General features: G+C 53.4%; 3 protein-coding genes across 5 annotated transcripts; 1 reads left to right on the top strand and 2 right to left on the bottom strand.

The window, feature by feature from the left end:
- Positions 1 to 40: 40 nt before the first annotated feature.
- Positions 41 to 7,543, bottom strand: NT5C3B (5'-nucleotidase, cytosolic IIIB). Of its 2 annotated transcripts, none has more exons than XM_064400178.1 (9): positions 7,490 to 7,543; positions 5,966 to 6,064; positions 5,529 to 5,598; positions 5,098 to 5,144; positions 4,584 to 4,669; positions 4,331 to 4,420; positions 2,811 to 2,973; positions 1,803 to 2,003; positions 41 to 1,024 (listed from the first exon to the last, which is right to left on the bottom strand). In XM_064400178.1, exons 1-9 carry the CDS (start codon positions 7,541 to 7,543, stop codon positions 914 to 916), a joined length of 921 nt encoding a protein of 306 aa, XP_064256248.1. In that variant the 3' UTR covers positions 41 to 913. The 2 variants fall into 2 exon arrangements, with proteins under 2 accessions (XP_064256248.1, XP_064256247.1); XM_064400177.1 differs by lacking the exon at positions 7,490 to 7,543 and adding an exon at positions 6,161 to 6,366.
- KLHL10 (kelch like family member 10) lies at positions 7,357 to 13,839 on the top strand. Of its 2 annotated transcripts, XM_064400175.1 has the most exons (6): positions 7,357 to 7,654; positions 8,363 to 8,550; positions 8,641 to 8,849; positions 8,943 to 9,560; positions 9,990 to 10,139; positions 10,645 to 13,839. In XM_064400175.1, the coding sequence occupies exons 1-6, from the start codon at positions 7,509 to 7,511 to the stop codon at positions 11,014 to 11,016; spliced, it is 1,683 nt and encodes a 560-aa protein (XP_064256245.1). In that variant the 5' UTR covers positions 7,357 to 7,508; the 3' UTR covers positions 11,017 to 13,839. The 2 variants fall into 2 exon arrangements, with proteins under 2 accessions (XP_064256245.1, XP_064256244.1); XM_064400174.1 differs by having other exon boundaries at positions 8,363 to 8,849.
- KLHL11 (kelch like family member 11) lies at positions 11,319 to 17,504 on the bottom strand. The gene is made up of 2 exons (XM_064400173.1): positions 16,993 to 17,504; positions 11,319 to 16,809 (listed from the first exon to the last, which is right to left on the bottom strand). Exons 1-2 carry the CDS (start codon positions 17,487 to 17,489, stop codon positions 15,213 to 15,215), a joined length of 2,094 nt encoding a protein of 697 aa, XP_064256243.1. The 5' UTR covers positions 17,490 to 17,504; the 3' UTR covers positions 11,319 to 15,212.
- Positions 17,505 to 18,119: the final 615 nt, after the last annotated feature.

The following is an 18,119-nucleotide window of genomic DNA, read 5'->3' as shown; positions in this document are numbered from 1 at the left end:
CAGCCCCTCCGTGCTGGGTACAAACCAGCTGTGACCCAGCTTCAGCCAATTGTGGTTTTATTCCAAAAGAGAACAAATCTGCTCTTCCCAAAGTCCCACAGAACCAGAGGTTATACAGTAATAAAATGGTATTTTCCTGTTGCTGCTCTGAGAGCCCAGGATCAGCCCAGAAATTTATTACACAAACATGGTCAGGTAAAATATTGTTTAAAACTCAAAATTCTGCCACTGGCCTCTCCCCCCCATTCCCACCCCTCCTCCTCTGAGCCCTGGCAGACAAACTTACTTCTGGCTTTGGGCAGCAGCAGCAGCTGAGCTCTGGGGCCTTTTTTCCACAGTGAGAGCTGTACTGGTGCAAGAGGGATGGGTGAGCTGAGACACGAGGCCAGAGAGCTGCTGGTTTCCATGGGGAACGTGGGGCTGGGTGAGGTGAAGGCCAGCAGGGCCACACCAGCCCAGTGGCTGCACTGGCACCAGAGTCAGCCCCAGAGATTTGAAGCCCACAAAAAACAGGACAAGAGAGAGACTGATTTTCTTAGGCAGGAACATCTAAACTGGGTCTGTCCTCAGTAAACTGGCTCCATTCCACTCTCTGCTGAAGCCAGTGCAGAACATCTCTGTCTGAGACATGGAATGGTTTGTTGTGGCCTCAGGGGTGAATTCCCAGTGGGATGAAGTCTGAGCAGGATAGAGCCAGTCTGGGTGGGAAACTGCAGAGCCAGGCAGAGCTGGGGGAAAGGGGAAGGAGAAGCTTCCCCCACCTCACCTCTGCTGCTCCAGGGCTGGCCGAGGGCAGTGGTGAGGTCGGGATGGAGCCCAGCCAGCAGCAGCAGTCCCCTGCAGCTCTGTGCTGGGAAGGACACTCCCTGCCCAGTGCCTGCAGCGTGGCTGGAGCCGGGGCAGTGTCCCCAGCTCATGTCTCTGCCAGGATGTACCGCAGAATCCCGTTCACCACCTCCAGCGTCTCGTCGCTCTCCAGCACAATGTCGTAGGAATCCAGGTACTTCCTCCTCCTCTCCTCCACCTGCCAGGCAGTGAACAACCAGCCGAGGGTCAGCATCATCAAAAAGGGGGTCAGTGACTACCCTGACCATTTCCCAGCCACAGCAGGAGCTCAGCAGACACCCCCAGGTCCTCTGGGTGCCCTGGGTGACATGTGCCCCTGGCAGGGGGCTGGGATTTCCATCTTAACCCATGGAGCAAATTACCAACCTTGTATGAAGAATCACAAGTCACAGAAGTAGAGTAATAATGAATTAATCACAGGGTGAAAAGTTGAGTTTTGAGGATTTTACTATAGGGGGTCTAGGGGGCAAGATGGAGGGACCTGGGTGTTGTCCTATTCTTCTTCCTAGCTTCCATCTTCTTGGTGATGTTGGCACATTTGGATTGGTTTAGAATAGAGGCAGACAGTCTAACATAGGTGATAGGTATTGGAAAATAATGATAAATAAAGTACACGTAACTCATAGTACAAAATGTAGACACCACCCCAGGGGCAGGCAGTGTGCCCTTGACAGACCTGACAGACAGGCCTCTGCAGGTCAGAAAAAGAATGTTTTAGATAAGAGACAATAAACAACCTTGTGAAGCAGAGCAGAAGAATTCCAACTCTTCCTTCGACCATCGGGCTGGGAATAAAAGAACTCTGGGGTCATCCTGACTGCAGGAAACCCAAAACCTCCACACACCCCATGGCTGCTGGTACAAATCTCTTCCACACCCAAATCACTGGGGCAGCTCCTGCCCCTCCCTGCTGGCCCCGGGGAAGGCTGCTAGGGAAGCACTGAACTGTCACCCACCTTGTCATTGAGAAAACCAATCTTGAGGATGTTCTCCACGCTGGGAACACCGTCAGCCATGGTCAGGTCGCCCATGGAGTCCCCCAGCAGGATGATGCTGGTCCTGGTGCTCAGCTGCTGGAAGTAGCCTGTGCCCTGCAGCACGGTGTTGTTCTTGTTGTAGGTGTGGATGAGGGGCCCCTTGAAGTGTGTGAGGACTCCCTGAGCACATGGGACAGACAGACAGACAGCTCTTAACCCGATGGTGTCACTGTTAATCAGGTCCCAGTCCTCAGCCCCAGCCCCACACTGTCACTTTCATGTTTTCTGAAAAATCCCTTTGCCAGGATTTCTTCTCCTGGGAAGCTGAGAAGCCTCAGAGAAAAAGGAAAAACTGAGAAGCCTCAGAGAAAAAAGGAAAACAATACTATCTCATTTGCTTCTCCTGTGTTTTGCTGCTTTGGAATGTGGTTGGAGATTATTTACCCAACATGTGAATTGTTTTAACTTCATGACCAATCACAGTCAGGCTGCGTCAGGACTCTGGAAGCAGTCACAGGTTTTTCATTAGTATCTTTTAGCCTTCTGTAAGTATCCTTTCTCTATTCTTTAGTATAGCAGAATAGAATAGAATAGAATAGAATAGAATATAATATAATATAATATAATATAATATAATATAATATAATATAATATAATATAATATAATATAATATAATATAATATAATATAATATAATATAATATAATATAATATAATATAATATAATATAATATAATATAATATAATATAATATAATATAATATAATATAATATAATATAATATAATATAATATAATATAATATAATATAATATAATATAATATAATATAATATAATATAATATAATATAATATAATATAATATAATATGCCTTCTAAAAATATGGAGTCAGATTCATCATTTCCTCCTCCGACAGGGGACCAGAAAATGCCACACCCCACTGCTCTCCTCCCACCCTGAGCACACAGGTGCAGGGCCAGGACTCACATCATCACTGAAGCCCATGTAGTTGGACACCACGTTGACATTGGAGTAGAAGACGTTGGCCTGACGGATGATCTCCTCCAGGACATCACCAACTCCAGCAGAGAAGATGAACAGGGGGACGTTGTTCTTATGCAGCTGACCAAAGAACTCCTGGAAGCCATCCCTAGGGCAGCAGTGTGCATTGCACAGGGCTGTGTTTGCAGCTGCCAGCGCGGTGCCTGGTGCCCTGTGCTGGCAGCAGGCTCAGCCCAGCTCCTGCTCCTGCCCACCACTTCCCAAACAAACACCCAGGGAAGCTCTGCAAACAGCAGGAGCTCTCTGTGGCACCAGCACACCCTGGGCAGAGCCCCAGGGGTCTGGGTGGGCACTTGTGGGAGCATGGAGCACCCCAGGTTTTGCCTGGCATCTCCTGAGCACATCAGCAGGGGCACAGGGCACAGCCTGCCCACACGAGTGGGAGATGTGCAACAGCTCAGACTGCTTGGGAGGATGATCAGAACAACCTCTGGCTGCCCCAGCCTGCCAGGACACAATTCCATGCACAATTCCATGAAAAGCCATCTCCTCCCTGAGCCTGGCAGAGCCCAGCTCCCTGAGCCAGCCTTAGGGCCACAGCTGCCAGGTCAGCTTTAGCAGCAACTTCTAGCACAACATTTCTGTGCTGTGGGTGAGACCTGCTGCTGAGCCAAGGGCCTGCATAAGGCTTGGCAGTTGCAGAGCAAAGAACACAGCTCTGCTGGAAGGAGGGAGCTGCACCCTGCCCTGCAAAGGGGGAGCTGTGCCCAGCACCAGCCCCTCAGCTGCTCCTTGCCAAGGCCCAAGAGAGGGGCTTGGTTTCAGAGCAGGGAGGAGCAGCCTGCAGCCAAGGAGAGAGCTCAGGCTGTGTCTCATGCCCTGATTTAGTTTGAACTCAGCCTCAGGGAGTGAGCAAGGGAGGCTGGCACTGGTCACATGGCTGGAGACCAGTGAGCAAAGCACTGGCTATATGGGCTGGAGAGAGGGGCTGTGGGCAGCCAAGCTGTACCTGAGCATCTTACCCCCATGCCAAACCTCAGCAGCACATCCTGTGCCCAAACCTCAGCATTACATCTCCGTGCCAAACCTCAGCAGCACATCCTGTGCCCAAACCTCAGCATCACATCTCTCTGTGCCCAAAACTCAGCAGCACATCCCCAGCCTGTACCTCAGCATCACAGCCCCAGCCTGTACCTCAGCATCACATCCCTGTACCCAAACCTCAGCATCACATCCCCATCCCAAACCTCAGCATCACATCCCCATCCCAAACCTCAGCATCACATCCCCAGCCCAAAGCTCAGCAGCACAGCCCCAAGCTGTACCTCACATCACATCCCCATCCCAAAGCTCAGCAGCACAGCCCCAAGCTGTACCTCACATCACATCCCCATCCCAAACCTCAGCAGCACATCCTGTGCCCAAAGCTCAGCATCACAGCCCCAAGCTGCACCTCACATCACGTCCCCATCCCAAAGCTCAGCAGCACAGCCCTCAGCTGGTACCTGAGCATCGCCTCTGACTCTCTGACGATCTGGGCTATGTCACTTTTGTGGATCTTCTGCTGCACCAGCAGCTCATGGGCCTTGGTCCACCTGTATTTGGTGAGGGAAAGGCAGCAGTGACAGAGCTGCAGGCAGAGTCACAACTAAAGCTTGTGGGATCACTGCCAAGGCCAGGGATGATTCAAGCCCCATGTCCTGTACCCTCAGGGACAAGAGGTTGTCAGGACAAGGTCTCAGCACAAACAGCACTCACCACTCCACCATGAGGGGACGTTTCTCTTCCAGGGTCCGGTTGGGATCTATTTCAATGGGATAGTAATAGTGGAGCAGATCCTTCAGCTGGAGAGTCACACAGAGGGAAAAGAACAAAGCGAACATCAGGTCTAAAGAGACTAAACAAAACTAGCATTTCTGAAGTTCTCCAAAGCACTGCTCTTCCCAAACACAACCAAAACCCTGTCACTGAGCAGCTTCCCTCAGAGCACACCTGGAACTCTCAGCAGCCTGGCTGGCCCTCACCTCGCTCCAAGTGCTGCAGGTACAAACAACCCTCACTTCTTCCTCTTATCAAACTGAAACACCCACAGCTGCACATGCAAATTCGAGTTCCCTTTTTAACTTCTCCTCTGTCTGAAATGCAGCCTGGACACTTTCTCACTCCATCCTGGCAGCCACCACAGCTGGGAGAGCTGCCAAAGCAGCCAGTGTGACCTCCCAGTGACAGGTGACAGGTACAACGGCCGCCAAGCCTCACACACAGCACCCACCTTCTTCTTGCCATCCTCGCTGATCACACGGCTGGTATCAAGGATATCTGCAAAGAAGATAAAATGATGTAGCACAGAATCATAAAGAGGCTTTCTGCAGCACCTCCCCTGTGTCTCAGTGCTGGCTGCTCCCAGTACAAGCCGTGGGGACACCGTGACCTGAGCACAGGCTCACTGAGGGGTGCAGTGGCTCCCACTCTGAGCCCCTGGCCTGGCCAGGCAGCAGCCTGGGTGCCCGTGGGCAGTGGGGTGAAGGCAGCCAGCCCAGCAGCTGGCTCCTGGCTCCTGCAGAGGGCAGCTGGCACCGGGCAGTGAGGGGAGGACAGGACAGAGCGGCCAGGCTTGGCAGAGGAGGGCACAGGAGCCACATCAAACACAAACACAGAAACCAAACAGAACTAGCAACAGTAAAAACAACGGCTTGCACTCACTGTGAGACGTGGGGCAGCGCCTGCCATTGCAACCAAACCTGCTCAGCGTCATGTCGAAGTCAGAAATGACCTGGAAGAGGGGAGGAAAGCACAGCCCTGCGTGACCCAGCGCAGAGCGAGCCCGAGGTGCTGCCACCTGCGAGAAGGCGCACCCAGCACCGCTAATCTCCCGTGGCCACTGCTGGCAGCCACGAGGCAGACGGATGATGTCCTCCCCCTCCCACCCCGCAGCTCTTATCGGCACCGGAGAGCGCCTCCATCCCGCCTGGGCGGAGCAGGGGACCGGCACAGCTCATGCTCATAACCGGGAACCAAAGGTCGGTCCGGGGGGAGCCACAGCCCCGAACCCCTCTGCTCGGGGGATTCTCCCTCTCCTTCTCCCTGCAGGGCCGGGAGAAGCCGGGACCGGGGGACGGGGAAGGACAGAGCACCGGTACCTGCAGTTTGGCCACCCCCTGCTCCCGCAGGGACCGGATGATGCCGCGCACCCGCTCGGGCTGCCGGATCCGCACCGTGCCTTTCTCCAGCTCGGGCACCTGCAGGCACAGACCCCGCTCGGTGCCGCCCGGAGCCCCCCAGCTCCGGGGGCACCGAGACCCTCCGGGCCCTGAGAGCCGCAGCCCCGCTCTCACCATCCTGCTCCGCTCCGCTCCGTTCCGTTCCGTTCCGGGCCGGGCCGCGCAGCCGCGGGGCGGGACCGGAACGCGGGGCCCGGGGCCGCCGGGCGGGGCTCGGGCCGCGTTCCGCGGTTGCTGCGGGCGGGGAAGCGGAGAACGCTGCCGTGCTCCGCCCCGCGCCCGCCGCGGCCCCGGGCGGCGGCTGCGCTCGCCTCGCCACGAGCCGGGAAGGCGAGATATAGCAACTAAAAAAAAACCAAAAAAAAAACCAAACCCCCCCCCCCCAAAAAAAAAAAAAAAACCCAAAACCCCAAACAAACAACAAAAAATAATAAAAAACCCAAAAAACCCAAAACCAAACAAACAAAAAAAACAACCAAACCCCCAAAACAAAACAAAAAACCCCCAACCAACCAAAAATCTATCTATCTATCTATCTATCTATCTATCTATCTATCTATCTATCTATCTATCTATCTGTCTATCTATATTTGGGGTTTTTTTTAATTAAAAAATAAAAGAAAAGTCGTTCGTGCCCGCAGGGCTCCCGGCACCGAACCGCTCCGCAGCCCCTGAACACTGAGCGCTGACTCACGGAACGCTGGCGGGGGAAATGCCCTCAAAGAACCATCCCCCGGCATTGTCAAGGCCACCGCTAAGCGATGTCCCACATGCACAAGGCTTTTAAGGGATGAGGATCTACTGCCCTCGGCAGCCCGTGACATTGGATGTTACAATATCCTGTTACAAGGCGGTGTTAAGAACATAAAAAGTTCTAATTCCTTGGGACTGGGTTTGTTTTCAGCCACCGGAGTATTCCACAACACACAAGATGAGCCAAAAGTTTGGGTTTTAATGCCAGGGCTAAACAGGCCATTCAGGAAAAAAAAATTCCCAACTTTTCCCATATAGAACCTAAACCTCCCCTGGCACAATGCCAGTGACAAAGCAGCAGGGACAGTGTGTGTGACAGCACCAACATGAGCTGGACTGTACCTCAGCTTCCTCCTGGGCGAGACAAGACACTTCAGCTGAGGTTCATGCCCACATTTATGGGCAGTGAAATATTCCTGAAGGGCTGCCAGGGCATCGAGCACGTGGCTGGTTCTGCTCCATCAAGACAGTGCCCAGCATAACCCGGGCTGTGGGGAAGCAAGGCCTGGGGGCAACCACAGAACGCTGGGCCTGGGTCACCCCTGCATCTGTGATGTCATTATGGGCCACAGTCCAGAACCAGCAAGGGGGTTCAGTGCTGGATGTTTGGGGACAACACCAGAGTGCTCCACACACCTCAGCAAGGTCCACTGCCTCTGGCTCCAACCTGCGGGATAGCTTGGCACCTACCAAATATTCATCCTCCACCATGGAGAGGAAGATGAGCGATAGGAGTTGCAGCATCTCCAATGAACTCCGCCTGGAAGGGAGATTCTGTGATGTGATCATCAGTGTGGATGGGGTGGAATTCAAGGCTCACAAGCTCATCCTCTCTTGCTGCAGTATCTACTTCAGGTCAGTCCTGGAAGCACAAGGGGATGGGGACAAACACTATGCCCTGACTGAGGTCACCCCACCTCGGCACTTCTCCAGGACTTCCACCTGCCCTGAACTCCTCACCAAGTGATTTCTCACAGTCCTCACACCTCCCTGGACACCAGGATCAATCCACATATCAGTGGCTCTTGGCAGTGGTGTCGGAGGAGCCCCAGACCCAGTGCAGGGCTGGAGCCTGGCCAGCCTGGCCCAGCTTTGCCTCCCCCACACCCTGTGACTCTCTGGGGTCCAAGACCAAGTGCTGGTGCTGCACCTGGGCTGGGGAAACCCCGTCCCAGTGTCAATTTGGGATGGGGGATGAATGGATTGAGAGCAGCCCTGGGGAAAAGGACTTGGGGTGCTGGTGGGTGAGAGGCTGAACATGCCCTGGCTGTGTGCACTGAAACCCCCCATTGTCCTGGGCTCATCCCCACAGCGTGGGCAGCAGGCAGTGGGGGGATTCTGCCCCTCTGCTCCTCTCAGGTGAAAGCCCCTGCTGCCTCCAGCTCTGGTATGCTCCAGAGGCTGTGTCTCCTTTTTCAAACAACCAGCAAGTAAATCATTAATCAATAAACCATGGGGCCCTTCCAGAATGGCTCCTACCAGGGCCAAAATTGGTGCCCTGGAGGCACGGGAAGCACAGGGGATTCAGGAGCAGGGTTTAACACAGCAACACCATGTTTTCAGGACTCTGTTTACCAACTGGGACAGCGCAGACAAGATGGTCTATCAAATCCCTGGCATTTCAGCTGAAATGATGGGTCTCATCATCAACTACGCCTACACTGGGACAGTACCGATCACAGAGGACAATGTTGAGAGTTTGCTAGCTGCAGCAGATCAGTTCAATGTCATGGGCATCGTCAGCCTGTGCTGTGAGTTCCTCAGTTCCAGGCTGTGCTTTGAGAATTGCATTGGCATTTGCAGACTCACTGACTATTACCACTGCCCCGACCTGCGCGCAGCTGCCTGCGTGTACATCCTGCACCACTTCGAGGAGGTGTCCCAGGTGTCCGAGGAGTTCCTAGACCTCTCTGCCGAGGAGCTGGCACACATCATTGAGAAGGATGAGCTCAACGTGCGGCGAGAAGAAGCCGTGTTTGAGGCTGTGCTGAGGTGGATCGCTCATGACCCGCAGAACAGGAGGCAGCACATCGCCTGCTTGCTCAGCAAGGTGGGTGCAGCGCAGCTTTGGAGCTGTCCCCAAAGGCTTCCGAGGGGGAAACCATCACTGTCAGTGCTCCAACCTCCTCCTTGCGTGTTTCAGGTTCGACTGGCACTCCTACAATCCGACTACTTCATGAACAACGTCAAAGCTCACGAGTACGTGAAAGACAATGCCAACTGCAAAGATCTCATCATCAGTGCCCTGTCCGAAATCTACGACCTGAACTCCTACGGCCAGAGTTCCTCAGTCAACGCCAACCCGCTCACCCGGCCACGCCTGCCCTATGCCATCCTCTTTGCCATCGGCGGCTGGAGCGGGGGCGGCGCCACCAGCGCCATCGAGACCTACGACGGCCGCACTGACAAGTGGCTGAACATCCCCTGGGAGCAGGAGAGCCCCGTTGCCTACCACGGCTCGGCTTATTTGAAAGGCCACGTCTACGTTATCGGTGGATTCGATGGCACAGATTATTTCAACATCGTCAAAAGGTTTGATCCCCTCCAGAAGACGTGGCAGCAGGTAGCGCCCATGCACTCACGGCGCTGCTACGTCAGCGTCACCGTTGTGGACAACTTCATCTATGCCATGGGAGGGTTTGATGGGTACATGAGGCTCAACACAGCAGAGCGGTATGACCCAGACACCAACCAGTGGACCCTGATCACCCCCATGCACGAGCAGAGGAGCGACGCCAGTGCAACCACGCTGAATGGAAAGGTAAACTAACCCCAGCTAAGAGAAGGTGGGGTCGTAGCATGAAGAAAGTTCACATAAACCTCCACTAAATTTGTAACATTTAAATTCATAACAGTTCACTAAATCCTGGAGCTACAGATATAAAGCAGCCTGCCTGGTGTGGCAGTGACCAGGGGTACAAAAACTCTTGCAGAGCTGCTGCCAACCTGGTGCCCAACAGCCCTTTTCCTGGCCATAGGTGCAATACCAGGCCTGTCTGCTTAATGCAGCTTGGAAAATCAAGAGTAGAAATCTTGCTGGCATCAACTCTTTGCACTGCTGCTACTTTGAATCCAGGATGACCATTCCCACTCTAAAACACAACACCCCAAAAATCCTGCTTCACCATTCATTTCCTCTTCGACACCACCAAGGGTCTAACCACGCCATTCACACCTCTCCTGTCCCCAGGTGTACATCTGTGGTGGGTTTGACGGTGATCAGTGCCTCAGCTCAGCTGAAGTGTTCAACCCCACCACAAACCAGTGGTCCCTGATCGCCCCAATGAGCAGCAGGAGGAGCGGAGTGGGGGTGATGGCCTACGGGAACCAGGTGTACGCGGTAAGGGCCAACACCACCCAGCACTGCACTCCTGGGGTGCCTGCAGCTCCCAGACCTCCAGGGTGGCCATGTGGTTGTGTGAGGTTTAGGGAAGTCAGAGCCAGAATGGTTGATGCACTTCCTGAGGGCGTTATCACCCATCACACATTTTTGGGTACAAAAAGGGTGTCTGGCAATGTTTAAACAGCTGCAGCAAAGAATGTAATTTCTGCTGGTGCCAACAGCACCAGCAGCACAGAGCAGGGACTTGGGTCTGCTCATCCAGTTTATCCTCTCCATGAACTGCATCCAGCCTCTGGAGAAATGTCAAAATTGACAGTTGCATAAAATGCTTTGGAAAGCTCCTCGGAGAGCAGGGAGCAATAAGCAAGAGCCATGTTGGGAGATCTTGTGCTGCCACGCTCAGACTGCAGCCAGGGAGGCAGGAGCAGCTCCCACCTCACTCTGCCTGCCAGCACCTGCCTGAGGAACACCTTTCCAAGCTCTGTCCCTTTGGCATTCACAGGTCGGAGGGTTTGATGGGAACAGCCGGCTGCAGAGCGTGGAAGCCTACAACCCCATCGCCAACGCCTGGCACGCCGTGCCCTCCATGCTAAACCCACGCAGCAACTTTGGCATCGAGGTGATGGACGGCCTGTTGTTCGTGGTGGGGGGCTTCAATGGGTTCAGCACCACCGTTGCCACCGAGTGCTACGAGGAGGACACCAACGAGTGGTACGATGCCCACAGCATGGGCATCACCCGCAGCGCCGTCAGCTGCTGCGTGGTGCCAGGACTCTCCAACGTCATGGAATACATCGCCAGGCAACACTACTACCAGCACAGCTCCTCCATGGACATCTTGTTCACCAGCTCAACTCGGAGCTCGCCGTTGTAAATAGTTCCCCTTAGCTAGGAGTGTTGTGATCAGCCATCATTGGATGCTTGTGTAAATAGTTCTGCGTATCTAATAAAGTCTTCTGAGCATCCCATCACTGGACGCCTGGGTAAATAGTCCTCTTTAGGTGATACAGTCCCCGTGGCAGCAAGGGAGAATGTTCTCTTGTTCTAAAATAGAAATAATTGTAACAGGCCAAAAGGATCATTGGGATTTCAAATTTTCACTCAACAGCACTACCCAATGTGAGTATCAGCCACACCCTATACATCAACTTTAAAAAAATCAAAAGCACAACAGAATGCTAGAGAAATAAAAGGTTTATTTTCATTAATTCACCTCTTACAATAAACTTTAGTACAGTGTATTTAAGGTCAAGAACAGGACAGCAGGGTCTGTTTCAAAGGGCCTATGACACACACTACTTTACCTCACAGGTAAGGACAGGAGTGCTGCTCCCCAGGAAACTTCTGTCCCTCTGTTAATGACAGGAGAACAGAGCTGCTGCAACCCACAGTGACATGGACCCACGAGGAGAATCTGACTATTAATGGTCATCAAACAGCTCGTTAGTTCCACACTCTACATTCATATTAGTAACAGGGTTAGATCCTCAAGAGCACCTTTTTTATCAGATTTCATCCAGGACTATGAAATGGGAGATTGGATTTGTAGCCCAACCTAAGGTGGAGAGAGCTGAAAATAAATCCAAGCCACAGACCACTTTCTTTACACTTGCTTTTCAAAGCCCACGGGATGTTACAACATCCTGTTACAAGGCTGTATTAAGAACATAAAAAGTTCTAATTCCTTGGGACTGGGTTTGTTTTCAGCCACCAGAGTATTTCACAACACACAAGATGATCCAAGAGTTTGGATTTTAACATTTACTGTAATGGAGAAAAATGTCATTGCAATAGTCAAGCAGAATGCTGGGTACAGCTGTTCACAGCACATGTAACATCGGGCTGTTTGCTTCATCTCTGGAATGGACTCCCACTATGTGCAGAGGAGTCATTAAAAACACAACCCCTGGCTACTAATGGAGTATCCAGGTAGTTATAAAATATTATGTACACACATGGCCCCTGGGAGTTACTGATCACCAGCACCTGGCAGGTGCCACTGGTACTGTGAACAGAAAGCCAGGACGTGACACGTGTTTGGTGGCAGGAATCAGGACAGGTGTAGAGGTGTGATTGTCCTGAGGAGGAGGAAAACTGCCCCCAAGGTTCTTTTCCCTCAGTGAGGCAGCAGCCAGCCTTCTCACCCTTACTGAACACACACTGGGATCCTGCTGGCAGCTGACCAGCCTCCAGAAACACACGGGAGGCACTCCCAGGCTTTTGTTTATGGGATCATTTGATAAACACCCAGCAAGATATCGTGGTCAAGGGCACAAGGAAATTGTTATGGATTCACAGGCTTGTGGGCTAAACTGCAGCCAGAGCCACGAATGCAATTCTCCCAACACCTCATGTGATGCAATGGATTATTTGACCTAAGTCACAAACCACATCTGTGCCACTGATCCCCTGGGATTCAAGGCTAAAAAACCCCAACTGCTTTAAACTATCCCTGGAGTGGCAGAGCAAACACTGAGAACAGCCTGAGCTGCTGCCAGGCCCCACCCCAGGCACATGGAGGGACAGCAGGCACACACAGCATGCGGCTGGCACACACGGGTTACCTGTCCAGGGATGGGCTCACTCTGGCTCTGAGGGGAGTGCTTTGAGTAAATGCCACAGCTTGTCCATCAGCCCAAAGTCCTCCTGGGAATTGCAATATCAATTTTTGCTTAGAAAAAGCAAAAATCAAGGTTTGTTCTTGCCTCTTTGTTGCACAGTGCCATGCATTAAATATTCAGCTCCCGTTCCAACTGAAAGAACCATCTTGGTGTTTCTCCCTACAAATTGTCTGTATTTGATGACAGACTACAAGAGAGCTTGGAGAGAGCTGTGGTGGTGACCAGCCACTGTCCAACTGCCTGTTAAATCCTGCCAGCTCGTTCTGCAGGGTGGAGGACGTGAACTCCTCTCCATTGCTTTGGTGCAAAGTCTGGGAAAGCATCTTAAAATCAGCTCCCACAAACTGCTGTTACATTGATGGATTCAGCACCAGAGGCATTTGCACTTTATCAAAAACTGCTGCAGGAGCAGCAATTCTGCACCTACTCCAGCCAGAGCTGCAAGAGTCCAGGAGCAAGACTCCATGGATCAACCCCCAGCTTACAAGCCTGCAGCAGCTCTCTGGGAACAGTCAAACCTGCAAACATCACCTTCAACTCACCTATTTCCTCTTGCATGAAGCCAGTAGCATAGACTTCACCTGCCCCAACAACCAAACAGGCAAAGAAAATAAAACATGGTTACCACAGAGGAGTAAACCAAGAAAAACTGTTCAGAATTTCAATTTTGGTAGTTTTTTTTTTTTAACTAAGGCTGGAGACTCTCTCACAAACAGACAAATTGCTGATATCAAAGTGGCCCACGAACCACAGAGTGGAGCATTAAGGGATGTACACATCAGAGAAACCTTTACACACTGAGTGGTGGAAAGACTTACCCCAAGTTTCAGATATGATCTGGGCTGCCTGTTGAACTGGAAAAGGAGAAGCAGCAGCTCAGGAAGCAGAACAATTAAGACCAAAACAAACCCCAAATTGGTTAAAAGTTCTTTGCAAAGAACTCACCCACAGCAAAACCACCAGCAAATCATCAACGAACCAAGAACAGTAACAGATTTTCCAGAAAGGTTTGTCTACACAAATTTTGTAATACCCAGGTTACTCCTCCCATTCCCTTCCCTAAGATCCTGAGTTAAGACTGCATGGAAAAACCTGGAACATTCAAAAGAAGGGAAGGATGGGGAGAAAAGGAGGTAGGAAGTATGCACTGAAACTGTTGGTAAATGAAAGGGTCCTGGAGCTTCTTGGACTGGGGAGAAGGAGTGTTCAGTGGGACAGAGAGGCAGGGATGCTCCAAAGGGACTATCCCACATTTTGTTTCCTGGGAGTGCAGCAGGAAGCATCCAGAGCCAACCAGGGCACTTGCATGTACAGCCACCTCAAAATGCCAAAAGGTGTTTAAATGAGCTTCAATCTCAGCCTCACAGCAAGTGGGGAAATTCAGCTACCTGGAGACTCTGAAAGGCCAGCTCTCCCCCTGCAGAGCACACTGCCAGCTTGGTACAGAGCTGAGCACAGCTGCTGGGAGTCCCCCGGGACAGCACAGGAGGGCAAAGGCTTCTGATTGTCAGAGAGAGGCTGGAACAGCAGGGGCTCTTTCATCACTTTTCACTAGAACTAAAAGGTGCAACATTTGAGAAAAGACCTACGAGTAGCTCAGGTTTCACTATATTCCCATGAAATAATCCCACCCTCACTGATCCACTCTGACAGAACTGAGCAGCCAGTGTGGGTGGGTGGCTCATGGCCAGGTGTCACTCCTTTGCTCAGACTGCTGACCCAAATTCTTGAGTCACAGACAGACTCAAACCTGCAAATATACCTGAAAAAAAAAAAAATCCACTGCCTCAAGCTCTCTTTTAGCAAGTGTCTTGTGTCCAACCAATCATCCATTTATAAACAAACTCTGCAGCCTCTCTACAACACAAATACAAAATATTTAATACACATAGAAACATCCTGAAGTAATTTCATAAAGAAAGATTGTGCTTTTGTTTCATACAGAACTATTGCACTTGCCTCCAGCTTGGGAAAGCCAAGTACACCAACACCAATCCTGTGAAGTTTAGTCACTGAGGAGAGAATCAAAGGAATGTCAAGAGATAAGTGCAAATGAAACAGGTGCTTTCAAGCACACACAAATGTAACCACTAAATTATTAAGAGAGAGATCTTTGATTTTCCAAGCAGAACTGTTAGAGACTAACTCTACAGAAATCCTTGGAACCAAAGATCTGAGGAAAGAAATAACAGGCTTAATGCTCCCAGAGACATTTCACAGCCCGATACAGGCTACAGCTTCTCCCTGGGTATCATTAAGGAATACTGCTGGATTCATGGAGTGTCTCAATTCCCACCCACCCTCAACTTCTGAGCTTCTGAATTTTCAGTACACAACAGATGCTGGTTTGATGCATCAAATCAAATCCACACCCTCATGTCTTATAAAGACACATCAAGCCTAACAAATGGGTTTATTTCCTAGGCTCATCAGGAGTGATGTGCAGACACTAGCACTCGATCTGGGAGCGCGGCATCCTCCGTAAGCTCAGGGAGTATCGGTGTATCTCCTGCATCTGCCTTTCCTGCATCTGCCTTATTCTATCTTTTTGCCACATGAGATTTTGTGGCATGGGGTACCTCTGTGTTCCCTGCAGGCACCTGAAGGGGATTCTCACGTGGCAGGCAGTGGCTCTGCAGCGGGGCTGTGGCATTGGGGGCAGGAGCATCCAGCGCTTCCGCTCGGCGCAGTAGCGATAGGCCTCCTTCCTGTACTGCTTGTCAATGTCATCGCTGTTCTTCCACCCCCCAATGATGAACACGTCATCCTTGTAGTAACAAATAGCTGCTCCTTCAATGCTCAGGACCTCGGGGGGCAAGGATTCCAGGATTTCATCCGAGGCCCTGCTGGAGATCTTCCCCTTGGCCTCCTCGTTGTCTATGGGGTAACTCTTGGGGCAGCACGATGCCGTGTGGTAGAAGTTGGTGCTGGCAACAGACATCTGGAAAGAGCAGTAGTTGTCGATGAGGGGCAGGGACTCCACGTCCTGCCACTGCCTGGTTTCAGCATCGTATCTGATAATAACAGCCCTGAGCCCGTCCTCGCTGTCGCTGTCCACCGGGGTGCGGGCGGCCACGTACACGTAGCGGTCCTCCACAGAGACAGCTTTGACATCCCGCAGGATCTTCGGCGCCGACTCCAGGTTCAGCCATTTGTCCTGCTCAGGGTTATAAATGGCCACATCTTTAAAGCCTGGACTGAAATTGCCGTGTCCACCAATACTGTACAAGTTGCCTTTCACTTCAGTAAGGCCAAAGGAATGCTTCCTGGTGATGAGGTTTGAAACCTGCTCCCAGATGTTTCTGTTTGGGTTGTACCTCTCCACAGTCTTGGCAAAGCCCGGTTCCATGGAGCCAGCCACGTACACGTAGGACTCCGTCACGGCCACGGCGTGCCCGTCCAGGTGGTTGTGGATGTGAGGCAGGTTGACCCACCTGTCCTCGTCGATGAAGTAGCCCACGCACTCGCTCAGGTAGTCGCCGCCCTCGGACACGCCGCCGATGACCATGATGACGTCCATGTTCTGGCCGAAGCGCGGCAGCAGCGCGGCGGGGCAGGCCGGGTGCTGCAGGTTCCCGGCCTGCAGGTTCTCAGAGCGCAGGGCATGGCTCTCCACGGCCTCGGACACCAGCTTCACGCAGGCCTCGCTGCTCGACACCAGCCGCTCGGACTTGACGTGGCGGGTCAGGTACGTGGGTTTCATCTGAGACAATCGTAGCAGCTTAAAGAGGTCTTCAAAGTACCTCTCTCTTTCCTCGGGATTTTTCTGAACCCACTTCAAAACAGTCTCAAAGAGGATTTCTTCAGAGTCCACCGTGATCTCCGAGTCTGAGAGCCAGTCCCGGACAAGGTGAAACGGCAAAGTGTAGAACTCCTCATCTTGGATGACTTTGTGGAAGTTTCTCCTGATCATATCCTGCGCTTTGAGGGCCAGCTGATTCAGGGAATACATGTGGGCCAAGCTGTGAACCGCCACACAGTTGGAGAGGTTCAGCTTCTTCTTCAGAAACTCTCCACAGAAGTCCTTCAACCGGGTCAGCAGAAACCTGCAGGACAAACAAGGGAGTTTTACATCCCTGGAGGTGTTCCAGGCTAGGATGGACGGGGCTTGGAGCAACCTGGGACAGTGGAACGCGATGAATTCTACGGTCCCTTCCAACCCAAACCAGTCTGTGATCCTCTGATGCTGTGGCCCGGTCCCCGCCAGCCCCCGCCAGGGCCGCACTTACCTGTCCGCCATCTCCAGCACCTCATGGACGTTGCCGGGGCTCACGCGGATGGTGCCGGTGTACATGAAACCGATAACGGCCTCCACCGTGTCGGGGTCGGGGCCGCCCTCCGAGCTCCACTTCTGCAGCTCCACGCGACCCGAGCGCGACTCCGCGAACCCTCCCGAGAGCAGCGGCGTGAAGTATTCGGTGGCGGCGGCCAGGACGGACCGGTGCGCCCGGTACTCGCGGGCCATGCCCGCGCCGCCGAAAGCCAGCGTGATGTCGCAGTACAGGCCGTGGCGGCGCTGCTCGTTCTGCCGCCAGGCCAGGTCGGAGCAGTGCGCCGGGCACCCGAACTCCTCCGCCTCAGCCTCACCGTCCGCCGCGCTGCCGCGCGGGGCCCCGCGCTCCGCTTCGGCCGCCGGCGGGCCAGGACCGGGACCGGGACCGGGACCGGGGCTGGGTCCGGGCTGTGGCTGCGGACAGGCCGCGGCCGCCGCCATCTTGTCCGACATGGCGGGCGGGGCGCGGCGCTGCCGCCTGGCGGAGAGAGCGCGCCGCTGCAGGGCAATGGCGGCGGCGCCGTGAGGGGAACCGCGGCCGGCGCAGCGCCCGGGAGCCGCCGAGGCACCGCGGCTCCCCTCGGCGCGGCACCCCACGACAGCCCGCCCCCCTTAACTCGGGACCCCCATGCATACCCATCCCCTCAGCCTGGGAGCCCCTGGGACCGCCCGGGACACCCCGGACCCTTCGGGACTCTCCCGTATCCTCCGTCCCCTCAGGCCGGGACACCCATGCATCACCTCAGCCCGGAGCCCCGGGAACACCGCATCCCCTCAGCCCGGACCCCTCGGGACCTCCCCGTATCCCCCGTCCCCTCACATCGGGACCTCCTGGATCTCCATGCCCTCAGCCTGGAGCCACCAGGACCCCCCGAATCTCCATCCCCTCAGCCCGGAGCCCCGGATCCCGCGTCCCCTCACACCGGACCCCTCCGGACTTTCCAGTATCCCCAGTTCCCTCAGGCCGGGACCCCTTCGGATCTCCATGCCCTCAGTCCAGAGACCCCGGGACCCCCCCGGATCCCCATTCCCACAGCCTGCAGCCCCCGGGACACCACGTCCCCTCACCCCGGACCCCTCCCG

The sequence above is a fragment of the Passer domesticus genome, chromosome 27 (genome assembly GCF_036417665.1).
Source record: "Passer domesticus isolate bPasDom1 chromosome 27, bPasDom1.hap1, whole genome shotgun sequence".
Taxonomy (NCBI): Eukaryota; Metazoa; Chordata; class Aves; order Passeriformes; family Passeridae; genus Passer; species Passer domesticus.
Note: the sequence above shows the minus strand (reverse complement) of the source record. Positions and strands in the feature narration are given on the sequence as shown.